At 41.5% G+C, this 20170-nt stretch overlaps 1 protein-coding gene across 4 annotated transcripts; it reads right to left on the reverse strand.

Moving 5' to 3' along the window:
• Positions 1-753: 753 nt before the first annotated feature.
• On the reverse strand, positions 754-20068 carry Fam228b (family with sequence similarity 228 member B). Of its 4 annotated transcripts, none has more exons than XM_057785846.1 (9): positions 20033-20068; positions 19241-19372; positions 14032-14100; positions 12756-12947; positions 12139-12219; positions 10270-10357; positions 10027-10183; positions 7540-7647; positions 754-4807 (listed from the first exon to the last, which is right to left on the reverse strand). In XM_057785846.1, exons 2-9 carry the CDS (start codon positions 19337-19339, stop codon positions 4630-4632), a joined length of 972 nt encoding a protein of 323 aa, XP_057641829.1. In that variant the 5' UTR covers positions 19340-19372; positions 20033-20068; the 3' UTR covers positions 754-4629. The 4 variants fall into 4 exon arrangements, with proteins under 4 accessions (XP_057641829.1, XP_057641827.1, XP_057641834.1 ...); XM_057785844.1 differs by lacking the exon at positions 20033-20068 and adding an exon at positions 19764-20023; XM_057785851.1 differs by lacking the exons at positions 19241-19372; positions 20033-20068 and adding an exon at positions 19764-20023.
• Positions 20069-20170: the final 102 nt, after the last annotated feature.

A 20170-nucleotide genomic window follows, 5' to 3' on the forward strand; every position in this document is an offset into this window, starting at 1 on the left:
ACCCTCCCTCAGATGGACGCTCCTGCAGTGGTCTGGTCGCCTCAGGCCCACAGGCCTCCCCTCTCCTCAGATGGATTCTCCTGCTCTGGTCTGGTCACCTCCGACCCACAGGCCTCCCAGGGTGCCTCAGGGTCGGGCTGCTCTCAGGCTGGTTTCTACCCTGGGCACCCTGCCTCCGTCAGTTCCCGTGGGTGGTGTCTCGGGCCCTGTCGAAGTGCGAAGCCGGGTCACGTGGTCTGCGACACCAACGTCCCTGGAATGGCGCTCTGACAGAAAACTAGAGCACTGTCTTTACACCTCTCCCTTGCCTCTCAGAGGTGTTTCTCCTCAGCTTGTGGGTGTGCAAGGATGCCACAGTCCCTGGTTGAAGCTTATAATGCTAGTAGTTTAATATGAAAAATAAAAAATTATAAATAAAATGTAGTGTTTAATGTGTCATGACAGCAAATAATGCGCACCTGACAAATACTGTGAAAATATGTAATGTAACAATATCTGAAACCTCTTATATTTCATCTTAAGCCTACGTAATAGGTCTGGCCGGGACCTTGTGCTCCTCCCGCATCGGCCTCTGGAAGGAAGGATTGCATCCAGATAGGCCCCTAGGGGTCGAGGCTCTGAGGACTTGGGAAGTATTTGGAACTGCCATTCCCATCCAAGACAGGGCAAGAACAGGAGTCCACTCACATCCACCTGCACAGGCGTTTTTTGGAAACATATCTAGGACACAGTCTGTTGTGGTTGAAAAGTAAGTGAAGACAGACCATAACATTTTCTTTATTGAGATTAGATGAGGGTCTCTTGCACAGTTATCTCTATTTGTATATACTTTTCTGAAATTTCCCACAATATAATGTTTCACAATTTTTATTTGAGTTTTTCACCTGGAACCATGTGTAGATTGGAGGCAAGAGCCTAGAATACTCCTGGAATAAGGCAAATAATAAATATGGCATTGCAAAAAAATACGACAATACAATTGATACCTTAAAGCTCAATTTCAGTGATTCCTAGGCAGAAAGAATAACTTAGTCACAAACCAAGTGAATTGAGACAGGCATTCAGGAAGATGGCTCTTATTTTTTTTTTTTTTTTTGGTTTTTCGAGACAGGGTTTCTCTGTGGTTTTGGAGCCTGTCCTGGAACTAGCTCTTGTAGACCAGGCTGGTCTCGAACTCACAGAGATCCACCTGCCTCTGCCTCCCGAGTGCTGGGATTAAAGGCGTGCGCCACCACCGCCCGGCCAAGATGGCTCTTTTTGTTGGCCCCTTCTGTGAACTTTTTAATTTCAGAGGAAAATACACTTTTGGGGAAATGTAATATCATTTCTTTTTGTTTTTGTTTTCAAGAGAGGGTTTCTCTGTGTATTCCTGGCTGTCCTGGAATTCAACCTGTAGACCAGGCTGGCCTCAAACTCACAGAGAGCCACTTGCCTCTGCCTCCCAAGTGTTGGGATTAAAGGCATGCACCACCACATCCAGTTTTTCTGTTTGTTTTGTTTTTTTTACATTGTAATTTCTTAATCATCACAGGCACTGAACTCTATACCAAAAATGTTTATTGCAGAGAACAGGATGATTCTTATGTTTCTTCCTTGGTTCGCCTCAGAAGGATTCCTGCCAGCAGGTAACTTCGTCTAAAGCAGCCTTCTTTTGTGGGTCCTTGTTCAGATCAGGAATCAGGATGTGTGGTTGTCACAACCTTTTGAAAGTAACAAGGAGTTGAGTGTGACATAGTAATAAGGGGTTACAGGACCAGAAAGTTCCTTGGCTATGGGAGCTGAAACCCCAAAGTCACTCTGGCCAGAGTTGACACTGCTCACACAATCTAGCCATCAGCCCTTTGGAAACTCATTCTCAGATTATCTTGTGACTTCCAATCACATTATGCACGTCCAACCTCATATCTCCTTTGACCTTCAGATTATACCCACCTGCCCACTCCACAGCTCCTCTGGGAGGTTGAGGTAAAAGATAAATGTTGCTAAATATAGCTGAATATTACTAAAATACACTTGATTTTAGTATTGGTATCTGTTAGGGAGAAAATGTTATGTTCTAAATGTGTGAAGATGAGTCTTCAAGAACCTGTGTGTGTGTGTGTGTGTGTGTGTGTGTGTGTGTGTGTGTGTGAGGGGGCGGGCAGGGAGAAAGGGAGAGAGATCTTCCTTTAATCCTAGCACTCCAGGGACAGAAGCTGTCAGAGATCTGTGGATTTGAGGCCCACCTGGTCTTCATAGCAAATTCCAGGCTAAGAGGAGCACATACTCATTCTGTCACTTAGTCATGCCAACTACAGAAGTGAGAGCCTTTGTATTCTGATTACACTTAGCATCTGAGGACACCTAGGCTAGGGGAAACTACCTTTACAGAACATGCTTACTACTTCCTTACTTGTTCGTCTGTTTCTTTTTTAAGAAAGAGACTACTGGAGACTGAATTTCGCACATGATAGGTAAATACTCTCCACTGGGCTACATCCTAATCCTAGAACACCAGGCTACATCCTGATGAACAGCTAGAGAAAAGGCTAAAATACTCAATAATCCTATAAGTGTACATTGGAATGGTAAATGTATCTTTAATTTAGCCCCAGGAAGCATTACCTCATTTTTGTACTTCTTCCTTAATCTCTCCAAGTTCCAGTCCAACTTTTATAATCAGAAGTAGGACCATCGTCCATCCAGGCTCCTCAAGACAAAAACCTCAAGAACACAGTTGTCTTTGGTTTCTTGCTTTTACTCGTTTCTCATGTCAAACACTAATAGCTTTGTTGTCTTGCTCTCTCCTTAGGTCCCATGACCACACGGCCATCACTAGACATCAAGTTACTATGCTCCTGACCCAGTGCCCTGGTCTATCAGCCAGACTGTTCTGGCCTGCATATAACTGGCTACAAAGCAGCCATGTTTTCTTTTATAATGTCACTTTGTCAGGTGTCATGGTGCACACCTGTAATCCTAGCATGTGGGAGGTGGAGGCAAAAGGATGAAGAATTCAAGGCTACCCTTAGCTATATAAAGAGTTCAAGGCCAGTCTAGGCTACATGAAACCATGAAACGCTGTCTCTAAGAAACTAGACAACAACAAATTAAAAAAAAAAAAGGAAAATAAAGAAAAAAATCTTCCCCCAAAGTCACTTAGGTATGTGTATAATCAAAACCTCTGGATGGCTTCCGAGTGGTACCTACCTCTCTCCAGTCCCTCTTGTCAGCCTCATTCCCTCCTCAAGCTGCTGTGTCAATCTTCTCCCTGGATGTGCTTCCCCTAAGACTCTCCATGGCCCACCCTCAGCTCCTTTCCTTTTCTTTCTTTCTTTCTTTCTTTCTTTCTTTCTTTCTTTCTTTCTTTTTCTTTTTTTTTTTTTTTTTTTATTTTTCAAGACAGGATTTCTCTGTGTAGCCCTGGCTGTCCTGGAACTCAATATAGACCAGGTTGGCCTCGAACTCACAGAGGTCTTCCTGTCTCTGCTTCCCAAGTACTGGAATTAAAGATGTGCTCCATCATGCCCATCCCATCCTCAGTTTCTAAGGCCACTGAACAATGTCATCTCTTCCAGGAAGCCTTTCCTGGTTTCTCCATTTAAAATGGTGTCCTCATCCATCCCCTTCCTTGCTGTCCTTATCTAACTTTCTCCTCCTCACTCATCAACTCACCTGTTCTACATTTACTTTGATTGTTCTCTTTCTTTACCGTCAAAAGCTCAACAAAAGCAGAGCTTTCCCTGCAGTTCACCATTATGGATCCAGCCCCTTACATACTGCCTGACTCAGAACAGGTATTTGTTAAGGTAGGGCACAAAGTAAGCAACCACATGGAAAAAAGAACTAAACAACGACAGACAAAGACGGTAAAACAGAGTGCTGACAGGGTCAGTAAACTCTCAGGAATGGATAAAGCCAATCCCCTCGGAGAAGAGACCCAGCGATGGGAAGGGAAACTGAATGTAAGAGAACCCTAGACCTACGTGTGTGTCAGACTAGCTCCGGCACATGACACCACAGCACTGGAGTTCCCATGGGATGGAGGTCTCTATGAACACCTGTATCTCTAGGCAGTCTACATTTGGGGGCTGTTACTTTCCTTCTTAGAGCTTACTACTTTTAGTATTGACCCTTTTTAAAACTAATTCTTTTTTTTTTTTTTTTTTTTTTTTTGTTTTTCGAGACAGGGTTTCTCTGTGGTTTTGGAGCCTGTCCTGGAACTAGCTCTTGTAGACCAGGCTGGTCTCGAACTCCCAGAGATCCGCCTGCCTCTGCCTCCCAAGTGCTGGGATTAAAGGCGTGCGCCACCACCGCCCGGCCTTAAAACTAATTCTTGATCGGAATTAAAATAAACATTTTTTTTCTTGACTACAGGTAAATCAGAGAAAGAGGGTAGAGGTGGTAGACAGATTACCCAATCAGGAGTCAACTCAGGAGCCAAGGAAATACTAGACCATCTGGGAAGTCCACTATGTGGCTTCATCAGGCTGCAAGGACACTCTCCACTATCTCTGAATGACACTGGTCTTAGTTTCTTCTACTACCCACTAGCGATGTGATCAATAGCATCCTGGATTCTGCAAAGCCTTCCATATCAAGAAGTTCCCAGCTGCTTGGACTGGGTGTCAGCAAGTGCTGCCCTGTGTATCACAAAATGGGACTGACTGTCCCAGCTCTCACTGCATCCTGGTCCCCGTTCCTTTCTACCTCCTGGCAGAGGACTGCAGAAGAATGGCGAACTTCAGCACTGATCCCTTTAGAACTTGGGTTTTTTCCCTCCTGGAGACACAGATCTTCATTGTCCAGAGAGGAAAGTCCTTTGTTTCTGTAGGAAGAACCAGGAGCAATCCTTTTAACATTTAACTCAGTAGAAGAACTTAACATCTTCATTTAAAATCTAAGTTTATGAGATCTATATGAACTCACATTCTTATGAAAACTAAAAGGTAACCACCTTGTTGTAGTATTATATTTGTTGAAACTATATAATCAAACAGCTGAGTGATAGTCCCTTGTCCTGAACAATGCCCTCAGCATTGTGCATTTGCTATCCCTGAGAAGCTCCAAACTGACCTAAAATCATCCTGACCTAGTGAAATTGGTCCTTCAAATACTGGTCAGAGTGACGCTGTCTTGCAGCACGCTGCCATTTTTAAGTGTTCTTATGTCAGACTACAGCTAAACAAGCTACCCTTCTTATGCCTGCACAGTGTCTGCCAAGACAGAGCCTTTAAGAAGAAGGACAGAACACACATTCACGTATCTTTCTTTCCTAGAGTCTGTTTTCTGTGCTTCATGTTGTCCACGCCCCTAGTTACCTATGCTGCTGGTAGGTAGCATTCCAAACTCAGGTTTACATGAATCCTGCTTAAGACTTAAAGTCGTACACAGGGCTAGTAAAGGGTGGTGTTGCAATAGGAGAGAGAGGGAAGAGTGGAGCGGGCCATGCTTACTCACTGCTCCATAACTAACCTCTGATAAATTCATTGTTCTCATTAAGATGAACTTGATCGAGAGCGAGGCAGACATATCTTAATCCCAGCACTGGGGAGGCAGAAGCATGTGGATTTCTGTATTCCAGACCAGCCTGGTCTACAGAGTAAGTTCTAGAACAGCCAGGGCCACACAGAGAAACTGTTTGGAAAAGCAAAACAAAAGCAAAACTTATTAAACTTGAACAAGTCATTTTAGGGTTGTTGGCACTGGTCCAGTTTGGGGGCAGGAATTAACTGTATAACTCCCCCCAAATTACACAACACCTGCCCTCTCCACACCTATTGCTATCACTGGGATGCTTCTCTCATTCATGGAATCTAGTCTTGCTCCTTTTCCAGAGGGAGCTGGAAGACTAAAGCCTCTAGTCTAAAACACAAGTTCCCAGGTGTCCAACAATGTGAACAATTATCTGAGTCATACTCGGAGAGGTTTATGAAAACCTTCTTTGTCCCATTGACAGAAATTACAATAAGATGTTGATTACTGGGTCAACAAGATGGGTCAGTAGTAAGAACACTTGCTGTCAAGTCTGATGACTTGAGTTTGATCCATGGGACTTACATGGCAGAAGAAAAGAACTTGGGCAAACCAAACCTCTGTGCTGTGGTACACATTTTCATGTTCATACTCTCCCTCCCTCCCTCCCTCCCTCCCTCCCTCCCTCCCTCCCTCCCTCCCTCCCTCCTTCTCCCTCTCTTTCCCCTCTCTGTCACACACACAATATATAAATACATAAATAAATGTAATTTAATCTCTGTCTTGAATGTTGGAATTAAAGGTGTGTGCCACCACCACCCAGCTGGATCTATGTTTTCATTTCTTCTGAATATAAACCTGGCAGTAGGCTGGGAATAATAGTATATGTCTTTAATCCTAGCACTCTAGAGGCAGAGTCAAGAATGAGTTCTAGGTCAGCCAGAAGACTAAACAGTGAGAACCACGTCTCACACACCACACACACACACACACACACACACCCCACTCAAATAAAATCAGCAGTAGAACTATGATGGAAGAGGGTCATCTGTCTATATGTTACTCTCATTGGTTAATAAAGAAACTGCCTTGGCTTTTTGATAGGGCAGGATTTAGATAGGTGGAGTAGACAGAACAGAATGCTGGGAAGAAGGGAAGTGAATCCAGACGCCATGGAGTCAGCCACCAGGTCAGACATGCTGAATCTTTTCCGGTAAGCCACCATCTTGTGGTGCTACATAGATTACTAAATATGGGTTAAAGCAAGATGTGAGAATTAGCCAAGAAAAGGCTAGATACAATGGGCCAGGCAGTGTTTAAAAGAATACAATTTGTGTGTTGTTATTTTGGGTGTAAAGCTAACCATGTGGGAGCCGAGCGTGACGAAAAGCAGGCCTGCTCACCTTATTGCTATAGAACTATGCCACATGGTAACGTAATGTTTACCATTCTAGAAAACTGACAAACTGTTTCCCAAAGTTTCTGCACTATTTTCAACTCCCTCTAGCAATGATGACAGATTCTATTATTTCTAATCAGATTATGAGAAGTTACCTTTTTCTATAACTATGTGGAGAAATCTCTAGCCCCACACCATTTTCTCAGGAGGATCTTGCTATGTAGCCCAGGCTGTATCCAAAATTAAGATCTTCCTGCTTCAGCCTCTCAAGTACTGGAATACAGGTGTGTACTACCACTCAGCTCTTTTGTATGTGAAACCTCTCATTTTTAACTAATCCGTACCTAATAAATTATTTCCCATGTTGCACACATAGTTCTATGAATTACTTCCCTGCTGTACGTTTTCACTCTGGTGCAGGTATTTTTCTGACTATACCAGCCAAAACTAGTCTCAGTCTAAAATTCTCATAACTTTAGTACAAGTTGTTAACCATCTCCTCCAGCCCCATTTTTGTACTTGCTGCTTCTGTGCTATTTGTTCCTTTAAACAAAGAAAGTCTCCTTACCCTGACACTGTGTGAGGCCTTGGCACTAACTCAAGCAATCTGAAAGGCTGGTAGAGAAGGCAACACAGCTACGCATCTTAAATGAAAGGAGAGCAAAGTTATAAAACGAGAGGCTTACTTGTAACTGACCGCCTTTTCTTCCTCCTGGAATTCCAGAATATCAGGCACCCTTCTCAGTGGATTCAAATCAAAACTACCAGCATTAAAATTCACCTTTACTTTGACCCTTTAACAAGAAAGCATGTGTCAGGACATTGCAAAAACAGTGCTCATTTGCATTTAAGCTTTAATTATCATTAGATACTGACTGCTATAAATATGGTACAAAATACCATCACTTGACACTGCTATACTTTCTCAATGATACTAGTTGTTTAAGAGCATCTGAAACCATGATGGAGACTGGTGTGCTGTTAGCTGAGAACCAAGATTAGGCAGGCAAAGTTGAACCCTTCCCTCTAATCCTTGGGAGTTTACACTCTAATGTAGAAAGAAGTTATAAAGTCAGATGTAGTAGAACAGGCCTGTATTCTCAGCCCTTGGGAGGCAGAGGCAAGAAGACTGCCACGAATAGGGCAGCCATAGGAAATAAACACAATGATGATAGCTCTTAGAACAGCAGGCTGGAGACAGGCTCAGGGTCAGAGAGCCTGCCCAGCAAGCGTGAAATCCTGCAGTCAGCACATGAGCTCCAACTTCGAATTTTCTCTTTCTTTCTGACCCTCCAGTTATGAAACTGCATAAATCTTTTCTTTTATCATATCAATCTCTTTATTTTATCCCTCTGCCATCATCCTGAGACCCTCACACAACATGGATTCCTATTTAAAAACAAACAAACAGGCAAAAACAAAGAAAGTCAGGCCTGGAGACATAGCTAAACGGCAAAACCTGCTTTTCCAAATGACCTAAGTTTGGTCCCCAGCAACCACTCTGGCAGTTCACAAACACCTGCAACTCCAGCACCGTGACGCCCAACACTCTCGTCTGGACTCTGCAGACACCTGCACTCATGTTCCCACACCCATACACAGAATCACACAGACACAAAGAAATTCAAAATAAAAACATCTTAAAAACAATAACAATTAAAAAAAAAAATCCTAGAGATCTGGAGAGTTGAATGGTGGCTGGCTTAGCTGTTAAGAGCACTGGCTGCCCTTCCAGAGGACCCAGGTTCAATTTACAGCACCCACATGGACAGTTCACAATTGCCTGAGACTCTAGTTCCAGGGGATCCAATAACTTCCTCTGGCTTCTGTGAGCTGCACACACATGGCATACTTGTTTTTACTGTCTGTAGAGTGCTAAAGGCAACAGCTATAATACCCAAACATAGATCAACTTCTAATAAACCAATTCCCCCAATACTAATGGGAGGCAGAAGAGGCATGTCAGTTTCTACAAAACAAAACAAAAAACCCCTGCATCTGCACTATTTTTCCATCTCAAGTGTCTGATACTCAATCAAAAAAAAAAAAAAAAACATAAAATTCAGGTTAGTTGTGGGGTGCATGCCTTTACATCCAGCACTTAGGAAACAGACGCAGGAAGATCTCTAGAGCTGAGTTCAAAGTTAACCTGATGTACAAGGGGGAGTTCAAGGACAGCCCAAGGCATGGTGGGAACCTCTCTCAAAAACAAAAACAAACAAACAAACAAAAAAAGGTGACTGTTCTTCCAGAGGAGCCAGGTTCAATGCCGAGTATGGTGGCTCCCATTTAATTCTGGTCTCAGGGTGTCTAATACCCTCTTCTGTCCTCTGCAGTTACCAGCTATACACATCATGTAAAAATAGACACACAGACAAAATACATAAATATAAATAAATCTTTTAAAATTATAAGGCAAGCAAAAAAAAAACAGGCAAAATATAATGCCTAGTCAAGATTTAAGGCAATCAACAGAACCAGACTGAACTAAGTTCAGAAACAATCCTAATGTTGGCTCTATCAGATCAGAAGTTTAAATAATTATGATTAGTATGGCCTTTGAAAAATTCTGGTTGAAAAAGTGGACAATGTGCACTAAAAGATGAAGAATTTTGGAAAAGGTGAAAACTCTGAAAAATCACATGGCAAAGCTAAAGTCATGATATCACAGTTGGTGTCTCTGATGGGTCCACCGGCAGACAGCACGCAACAAGGAGGCTCTGTGAGCTTACAGCCAGCTCAATAGAAATCATCTAACCAAAACACAGTAAGCAAAGTCAACCACTATTCAAGACTTACACAACTGTGGATGTTATCCATGGTCACACATACACAGAATCTCAGAAATTAAAAGCAGACAAATGGTACATGAGAAATATTTGAAGTAATAATGGTTTAGATTCTCCCCCAAAATTAATGAAATATATATACTGATAAAAATGAAAATTTCAGAGGACTCTAAGAGGAAAAACTAAGCTTAGATACCTCATAGCCTACCCAACAAAAGCCAAAATTGAAGAATCCTGATAGAACTCAAGAAACACATCACATATGGAGGAACAATAAATTACAGCAGACTTCATTTTCAAAATCATTACTGAAACAGATCACTATCTCAAGAAAGAATTTTCAAAGTCCAGGAAGCCCACAACTTCTATTACATCAATTATTACCTGCTCTTTTTACAAAATTCACTCTCTATATATCTCATGGGCACTTTAAGCCATTCATTTGGAGTCATGCATTGCCTTGAATTAGAAATACTCGGGAACCTGGACTGCAATTGGGCCTTCTCGATCTCTTTAAATTCTTTCATTGTATAGATTTTGCCTGCAAAAAAATTAGCAACCTAAATCAGCATGCTTAAATACAGCTGCCTTCGCTGTCAGGCGAGGAGTCGCCGAAGAGTTACGGACCAGTCTCACACTGGAGAAGAGTTCGCTTCTCATCATCCTTGTCATATTGAGCTTTCTTCAAAGGGTCACGAACTGGCGGCATGATAACCTACAAGAGAAGCACTTCTTTGAGGCCTGGGCTGCAGGTCTGAGTATCAGCATTCAGTCCACCCTACGCACCCATGTTTTCACGCCAGAAGAGTCAAGACATGGGACCTATTAACATAGACCCATTATATGTAACACATTCAAAAGAGATGGGCTCTCCGACACTTTTCTTATGAGGTCATACAGCTTTGAGAGCCCGTCTGCATCTCCTGCCCTGCTCTGCTCTAATGCCTCCCTAGGAGCCTCGTTCACTGCCTCCAGCTGCACTGGTGGCTGTCTTGTCAACCTGTCACGAGTAGGATCATCTGGGAGGAGGGAACCTTAACTGAGAAAATGCTCCCCTTCCCCTTTCGCTTGCACGTTTCTGCTGCCCCTTTCCGTGGGAAAGTCTGACGTCTGCTGGTCTGCTGACACACCTGGCTCTGACACTGCCCTTCGTTCTGGCTGCTTGTGCACACGCTGTCCCTCCACGGCTACAGAACTCTTTCCTGTTTCTTTTTACCGTCATCGGTATCTAAGGCACTTAATGCCTTTACGTTGCATGCACATGTGTGGGAACAGATAAAATAACTTCCGGGTCACAAACAGCTACAGAGATAAGCATCATAAAAATCGTTTGTAAAAGCAATACTCAGTCTGCAGGAAAATGACAGCATTGCAAGGTGTGGTAAATTACTAGAGACCCATTTATGCCCTGCTGCTCATAGGTGGGTGAATTGACAAATAACCTATTTGTGCTACACTGCCTCACACAACAGCAGGGGAGATGGATTTCTTTAGGAGACAGTAGGCTCAGTGGTAGAATGAATGCTTTATATATAGAAAGAAAAGCAAACATTTGGTTAACACCAACTAGATTTAAATAGATAAAGAAGTCCAGAAAGGTAAATAAAAATGTTAATGAGTTTGTTTTGGGAAGTGGAAATGTTGTGATATTTTGTTTGTGTTCTGACAAATATCTGACCCCTGGTTTTTATTATCAAGATTAATTACGATCCTATACACTGTGAATATGTGTTGTTCTCATTGGTTAATAAATAAAGCTCCTTTGGCCTATGGCAAAGCAGGATAGACCCAGGTGGGAAATCCAAGCAGAAAAACAGGTGAAGAAGGGCAGAGCCAGGGTGACACCAGCAGCCATCCAATGAACAAATGCCAACAGACAATACTTAGATTAATAGAAATGGGTTAATATAAGAGCTAGCAAGAAATAAGCCGGTGCCATCGGCCCAACATTTATAATTATAATTTATATTTATAATTCTAAGCCTTCAGGAACTAGCAGGCGGGGGAGAAACTTCCAGTTACATGGAATTTTTTATTTTATTTTTTTATATTCTGAATTTAAAGTTAGTTTTCTCATTTATTATAAGAACTCATCAGATCTTTAATCCCAGCACTAGAGAGGCAGAGGCAGGCGGTTCTCTGTGAGGCCAGCCAGGTCTACATAGTGAGTTCCAGAACAGCCAACACTACATAGAGAGACCCTGTCTCAAAATACAAACAAAATAAAAGAATGTATTACTTCTGTAACAAAATCTAAAGTCTTTGAAAATATTTAAACATTTCCTATTACTCAATTATTATACAATATTTTCATATTTTCCGAGATTAATTCATCTTTGGCCTTTGGGTTATTTATTCCTTTTCTAAAATACTAGGTAGGAAACTACTAACAATGCTACTGAACTTTAAGAACTCACTCAAGGGCAAGCAACACCTATGTTAAGGACACTTACAACAACCACACACATACCACCATGGTTAAAAAAACCTGCCTACCTTCAGAAAATTGGGGTCCTCTTTGTTCATATAAAAAGGGTCATATTCTTTTGGATCATAATGCTCTATAAACGCATTTTCCTATAGGAAGGAAATAAAACTGCACATAAGAAAGAGGTACACAATTAACTTTGAGGATAACGGAAGTCAAAAGTTTAACAGTTTGTATCCCTGTTCTCAGTCATAAGGGACAAACGTGAGGCACTGAGCTACAGTCCCAGCCCTACAAAGTTCCAGTCTTATGCTTGAGAACAGCACCAATGCATCAATGCCATCTCTTCATGCACACGACAGTTCAGTGGGTAAAGTCCTGCCACCAGACTGATGGCCTCAGTGCAATCCCTTGAACTAATACAGTAGGAAGAGAACTCTGACTTCCAAGAGCTCATCACACACACACACACACACACACACACACACACACAGAGAGAGAGAGAGAGAGAGAGAGAGAAGAATAAATAAATACAATTTAATTTTTTTAAAGAATATATTGTTTATATCAGAGTATTGGTTGTACATAAATAGAAGAGGAAGAGGCAGGACTCTGGATGAGCCAGTGAGCAAAGATAAACATAATTTTAAAACTACCATAAAAGTACAAAATGACCTCTTAGTACCTTCTTATTAACATATCTCAAAAAATTCTCTAATTCTTGTCGTCTCCTCTTTTTAATCTTCTTATGTGAAGAAACTTTTTCTATAATTTTCTTCTGTAGAGGATCTTCCACACGCTCAACCCATTTTTTATACAACATTTCTTTTCTTCTTTCATTTAAGAAGTCATAATGATTTAAATACTTATCTAATTCCTAGTAAACAGTGGCAGAAAGAAAAAAATTATCCTGAAGCTTTTATCTTCTAAAATTTTATAAAACTTAAACTTCATAGCTTAAATTATTCTTTAGGATAATCCACCATTGGGGGCTGGAGAGATGGCTCAGTGGTTAAGAGCACTGGCCACTCTTCCAGAGGCCCAGAGTTCAATTCTCAGCTACCACATCGGTGGCTTACTACCATCTATAATGGGATCTGATGCTCTCTTCTGGTATACAGGCATACATAGCACTCGTAGCTAAATAAATAAATAAGGCTTCCATCATTTGGCACACACTGCCAAAAACAAGGATACATGGACAATGGAGGCACATGTCCACCCTCTTGATAATTAAATATGCTGGGTCAGTGAGATGATTTAGCAGGTGAAGAAGTTTGTCCCTTAAGCCTGGCAACCTGTGACCCCAGAACCCATATAATGGTAAAGAACCAACTCTGTAAAGTTGTCCTATGACTTCCACATGTGTGCAACGGCATGTGTGTCCACACATATATCACACATACACACATCTGTAATAATAATAAATAAAAATTTTATTTAAGCTGGGCAGAGGTGGTGCATGCCTTTAATCCTAACACTTGGGATGCAAAGCCAGTCAGATTTCTGAGCTTGAGGCTAGCAGGATATACAGAGCAAGTTCCAGGATAGCTAGGTCTACACAGAAAAACCTGGTCTCAAAAAAAAAGTTTTATTTAAATTAAAATACATCAAATATACCACACAGTGGGAGGAGAGAAAATATAGCAACTTTGCATACATTATAGGTGAAGTCATTCTAGCAAAATTATTTTATGAGTGTGTGTGTAGTATACATGTATGTGTGTGGGCAGGTATACTCACCTGTATAACACTAAAGAAAGTCCCCCAAAGCACAGGAGATTGGCAGTCATTAAAACACTCTCAGAGATGCGTTCCACTTAATCTCAATTGCTAATGAGTGTTTTTAATTCTATTTTCTAATTATTTAAAACTTCAAGTTTTACTCAAAGTTTTTAAGTAGAAACTACATGGAAAATGAAAAAAAATTATCTAAGATGCATTTTGAAGCTAATTCTTACCTTTATTACATAATTTTCTCTGTATAAAATTGATTGAACAGCTGCATCAGTGTCTTCTTTAGCTAAAGCCTAAAAGAACAGAATTAGTCCAAAAATCAAATCTTGAACAATCATTAGCATTATCTGAGCTTATTATATTTTTATATGAAAGGCATATCCCTGAAACATTCTCTTATTATATTTTTAAATGAAAGGCATATCCCTGAAACATTCTCTTATTATATTTTTAAATGAAAGGCATATCCCTGAAACATTCTCTTATTATATTTTTATATGAAAGGCATATCCCTGAAACATTCTCTTATTATATTTTTATATGAAAGGCTTATCCCTGAAACATTCTCTGTAAATCCAATGTTTCTATATCACTAAGCGCTTTCTCAAAGACTCTTTTGATCTTTCTGCTCTTGGTTACAGCTCATTCTAGGGCAAAAAGTAATTCGCCTCACAGGCATTTTGAGGCCCAGAACCATCAAATGACTTGCCGGAGTCATGTCATAGTAGAACCTTTTTCCCACATCTGGCAAATGTTTTTACCTTTCTGGGTAAAGACAGACATGCACAGGCTCTACTTGGTAGACTAATCTCTCTGTATGTCTAATGGAAGACTATGAGTTTAGCACATCTTAGGCAAACCTAATCCTAGAAAAAAGTAACTAAAATAAAACAACACAAGGCCAAAGAAAGGGCTTCATTACATTTCCTGTTCCTATTCTTACTCTTTTATAATGAATTTACCTATTGATTTGACTTTGAAAATTGCTTTTTAAAAACGAAAATGTAAAGCCTGGCATGGTGGCACACATCTTTAATCCCAGCACTCAGGAGGCAGGCAGACCTCTGAGTTCGAGGGCAAAAGTGAGTTCCAGGACAATCGGGGCTACATAGAGAAACTCTGTCTTGAAGAAACCAATCCATCAATAAACAAACGAACAAATACTAAAATGTAAAGACTGTGGATAATATGAATCATGGGTTACATTTTTTATCCACAAACTTACAAATAAACATGAAATATAAAAGTATAATCAAATATATGGCTGGATCTTTATAAAATATAAGAATGGTGGATTGAAATAGAGACATTTGCTCTTAAAGTCTTCTTACATTGTTCTAAGACAGGATCTTAGAATGTAGCCCAGACTGGCCTGGACTCGTTATATAGCCCTGGCTGACCTCAAACTAGTGCCAATCCATTCCTTGTCTTGGTCTCCCAAGTGCTGGGATTACAGGCCTGCGTATGTTTCTTTAACTAATTTTCCATAACAATCTACCAGCTTGATAGACTGAAACATTTTTTTCTCAAAGGCAAAGCAGACATACATATAATTAAAATAAATACATTTATTATTAATGAAGACCTTGTAACCACCTAATAAATTTATGTATTTTTGTGTGGGCTTGGTGAGCTTTTTGTTGTTGTTCATTTTGAGACAGGGAATCAATCACTTTATAGCCCTGGCTGTTCTAAAACTCACTATGTAGACCAGATTATCCTCAAATTCAGAGATCTGCCTGCCTCTCTGACTCCTGAGTACTGGGTTTAAAGTTGTGTGCCACCAAACACAACTGAACCACAATTCAAACTCAAATATGTATTTACTATTTTGTGGGTAATGGAGTCTGACTATGTATTCCAGCCTAGCCTAAAACTTGCTCAGGAGTCTTAGACTTGTGGTCCTCCTGCCTCAGCTTTCCAAGTGCAAGGATTACAGGTGTGAACCAATATCCTTGGTTTCAGAATTCATTTTCTTTCCTCCTTTTGTACAGACAAACAAAATAAAACAACACAAAATCAGCATTCTGAAGGCCCTGGAGAGTGACCCAAAGTGCCCACACAGCCCCATCCCTTCGTGCCCGACTAGTTTCAGCCAGAGCTAATGGAGGTAGCGAAAACTCCCATGCATGCAGTCTTACTGATTGGTAACTATGAAAGACGTTTTCCTTAGCAGTGTTGGAGATTAAGCTTGTACAAGCTAGGCAAGTGCTCTATCACTGAACCACATCCTCAGGCCCAACCATGACAAGATGAGAGATGAAAGGAGACATCTCTAACAGGGTCACAGAAAGAGTGCCGCAAAGTCCACGAAAGGACTGGCCAAATCTCCAGTAAGTGCTTGCCCTCTCTGTGGACCGGACTCTATGCAGTAAAACCAAAGCTTAAGAAAAGCAGAGTGGCTTCACCAGCTGCCAACTGGAAGACAAAATTTGGAGCCTGAATTCAGCAAAGTTAAATGTCTGGGAAGTTTAATATTCCTCATAATGACATAAAAGAATCAAGGTCCTCTAAAATGCATCACTCATACTGCCTAAAATAGACACAGAGGAAAAGGAAAATGTGACCCACACTTAAGAAAAACATCAGCAATACTAGGACGGTCCATTTGTTGAAACTGAAATATAAAGCCTTTGGGGGTGTGGGCATGGTACACATGCCCCAATTCCAGTTATTCCAGATTCTTGTGAGGTTGAAGCAGGAAGACAAAGAGTTGAAAGTCAGGCTACACTATACAGTAAGGTCCTATCTAAAAGAAAAAAAGAAGGGGTGAGGAGATTTTGGAATGGGTAAAAATATGCTAAAAATGAAAGGGCAGACTTAGCAAACAAACAGAAGCAAGGAAAGTGGAAAAACCCAGTTCTTATGTTTTAAAAAGACACAAATTTCAGTGAGTTTAACAGAAGATTGAAGATGACATAAACAAGAATTATGACATAAACAAGACGGTAGAGCATTAGAAATAATTCACTTCAGACCTAGGCTTAGTGACACATGTTTGGACACCCAGGCCGCAGAAGATTGAGGCAGGAGCACTAGAGTTTGAGAACAGCATGGACAACACAGAGACCTGTCAAAGAGACAGAAGTGGGGGTGTGAGGAGCGAAGGAAGGAAATAGTACTTGAAAGAGAAAGGGTATTTTCACAAACTGTAAGCCCACAAATACACGAAGTTCAATAAACTCCAAATAGTGGAGAAATTGGAGCCTTCATACACTGCTAAGACTGTAAAATGGTACAGTTGTGCTGGGAATCTCTTTGCTGGTTTCCCAAAACGTTAGGTACAGAGTTATTTGACTCAGCAAATCCAATCCTATGTTACAAGAGAACTGAAAACATGTTCAAACTAAAAGTCGTATACAAAAGTTCATGAGAACAATGTTCATAACAACAAAACACTAGAAACAATTCAAATGTTCAGCACCTGATGAAATAAAATGTGGCATCCAAGCACTGAGATAGTATTTGGTCATGAAAAGGAGGTCGTAGGAGGCTGGGCAGTGGTGGTGCGCGCCTTTAATCCCAGCACTCAGGAGGCAGCCTGGTCTACAAGAGCTAGTGCCAGGACAGGCTCCAAAGCTATAGAGAAACCCTGTCTTTAAAAACAAGAAAGAAAGAAAGAAAGAAAGGAAGGAAGGAAGGAAGGAAGGAAGGAAGGAAGGAAGGAAGGAAGGAAGGAAGGACGGACGGACGTAGGAGCTAAAGAGAAAGTTTGGTGGTGAAGAGTGCTTGTTCCTCTTCCAGAGGACCAGAGTGAGGTCAGGTCAGTTCTCAGCCCCACATTAGGTAGCTTACAACCATCATAATTCTAGATCCAAGTGACCCAACACCCCCTTCTGACGTATACAAACACCTGTATACACACATATAAAAAACTGTTTAAAAGGCATGAGTACATGGTTGAACTTTGAAAACATTATTCCAAGGGAAAGAAGCCAGTCACAAAGGACCACATGTTATGTACGGCTCATTTGTATAAATGCCTAGGATAGGCAAATCCACAGAAATAGAAAGTAGATTACTGTTACCAACAACTAGAGGGAAAAGAGAATGAGGAGCGATTGCCGAAGGAAATAGCTTCTTCTTAGGAATGATGAAAATATTCTAGAATTAAGAGAGTAGAAGACACAAAGCCTTGTGAAAAAAACTGAAAGGGTACTTATTTGTACATTTTAAAGAAGTGGCTGTTAAGATCTATAAATTATATCTCAGTATTAAAATTTCAATAATAACCTAATTCTAGAAAGAACAAAATATTTGAACAAACTTTGCCAAAGAAGATAAATAGCAAGCAAAGATGTCTTAATGACTAATTAGGTTAATAGTATTTTAACTATACAATAAAACTTAAGACTATACCAATGTTGGCTAGAACATGAAAAAAACTGTAACTATCATATGCTGCTAATGGGAATGTAAAATAACAACTTTGGGAAATAGTTTGACAGCTTCGCAAAATGTTAATTTACCTCACAACTAAACGTTACCCAAGGAAAATGAATGATGTCCATACCATGACATGAATGTGAATGCTTAGAAGAGCTTTATTATTTATTTATTTTTATTTTCGGCTTTTCAAGACAGGGTTTCTCTGTGTAGCCCTGACTGTCCTGGAACTCTGTAGACCAGGCGGGCCTTGAACTCACAAAGATCTGCCTGCTTCTGCCTCCTTAGTGCTAGGATTAAAGGCGTGCACTACCATTGCCCAGTTAGAAAAGCTTTAATTGCTCCAGATTGGAAACAACTCAAATGCCCATCAATAAGATGGACCAATTGGAACATAGTCATCGAGGAGACAGGCAGTTGCTAAGAAGAGGACTGGAATAGTTAGTGATGCGTACAACAGCATGAGGAACCGAAAGACAGTGTTAAGTGAAAGCAGCCAGATAAAAGGATGACGTAAGAGCCAGGCATGGTGGCGCAGACCTTTAACTCAGGAGGAAGAGACAGGTGGATCTTTTAGTTGGAGACCAGTCTGTTTTACAGAATGAGTTCCAGGACATCTGTCTCAAAAAAAAAAAAAAAAAAAAAGTAAGTTTTCCCTGCATAAAACTTTTTAAGTCAGCTTGGTTACGGGAAGTGTGGGAGGGCACTGCAAAGGACATGAGGAAACTGGGAATATCGAATAGATTTGTTATCTTGATGTGTAACAATGGTTTCGGGAGCACATATATGCCAAAACTTAGCAAATTATGCACTTTAAGTGTATGTATTTATTGTACCTTAATAAAACTATTTGGAAAAAATATATCCAAGTTTCAGTGAATATTTAACAGCTTTGCTATATTAGAAAAGATTTATAAATCAGTGGCTTGTGATTCTACTTTAAGCAGCTCTCCACTGAGGAGCAAAGGAGTAGAACAGGGAAGAAAAAGGCTCAAGTTAGTACAAGACCCCTCTCTAAGCAAAGACCTCAAAAGTCATACACTATACCTCCATAAAAGAAAGCGACTGTGGTTCCAACCATTCTTTGGAGCTCTTGCGCTTAGGAAGTGTGCCCGTTACCAGATCATCTTGGTTCCCATTTTTCATTGTGGTCACCAAGTAACAGGGTCCCTAGAAAAGCTAAAACAGCGTTTATTTTGTAATTAAAATTCATAATAGTTTTCTTTTTTATTTAATAATCAACACTCATGACCTTGGGCACCCGTGGAATGAATCTTCGAAAACGGACCATCCTTGTTTCCCTTCCGGTTGCCATGAAACAGGGGTCTTTTGGAGACCTCATGGCTACGGGTCATCCGACCAGCCTCTAGGAATCTCATCCCAGCAGTTCCCTAAATCTGATTAACTACTGGGGCTCAGATGAGCTCTTGGAGAAGAAAGGGAATTTTGGACGAAATTCGGGCCTTCAAGCTCCAAGAGGCTCCAAGCCCTCCCCAGGGTCTGCAAGTGAGGGGGAAGGGGACTTCTGAGGCTGTCCCCACGGTGGATCCAGGGCACCAGGCTCGCTCACCGTGGAGTAGAGCCCGCGAGGCCCGGTCCCCGCTCCGCCCGCTGACGCAGACCGTGCGCGCGAGGCCGCCTGGCCGTGCAGGCCTCGACCAGGCCCTTCAGCCCCCTCTGGCGGCAGGCAGAGCTTTCGGCTCTCCGGCAGCACAGTGCGCCCGCGGCCCCAGCCCGAGACCGTGGCTTCAGAACGCGCGAACGTTAGGGCCTCGGTCTCCTGGACGCAGCCCCACGCGCCCCACGGCCACGAGAGGCGACAAGAGCGCGCGCGCTCACCTTGTCGAGCAGCACCGAGGACTGCGGCCCGCAAACCTGAGCGGGGGCCGGCCTCGCGCTAACAGGCAGCTGCCACAGCCAATCCGCTTTCGCCCGTGCCCTTAGGTTCCGCCCATGCCCCTAGGCTCCGCCCATGCC

This window comes from Chionomys nivalis, chromosome 1 (genome assembly GCF_950005125.1).
Source record: "Chionomys nivalis chromosome 1, mChiNiv1.1, whole genome shotgun sequence".
In the NCBI taxonomy this organism is placed as follows: domain Eukaryota; kingdom Metazoa; phylum Chordata; class Mammalia; order Rodentia; family Cricetidae; genus Chionomys; species Chionomys nivalis.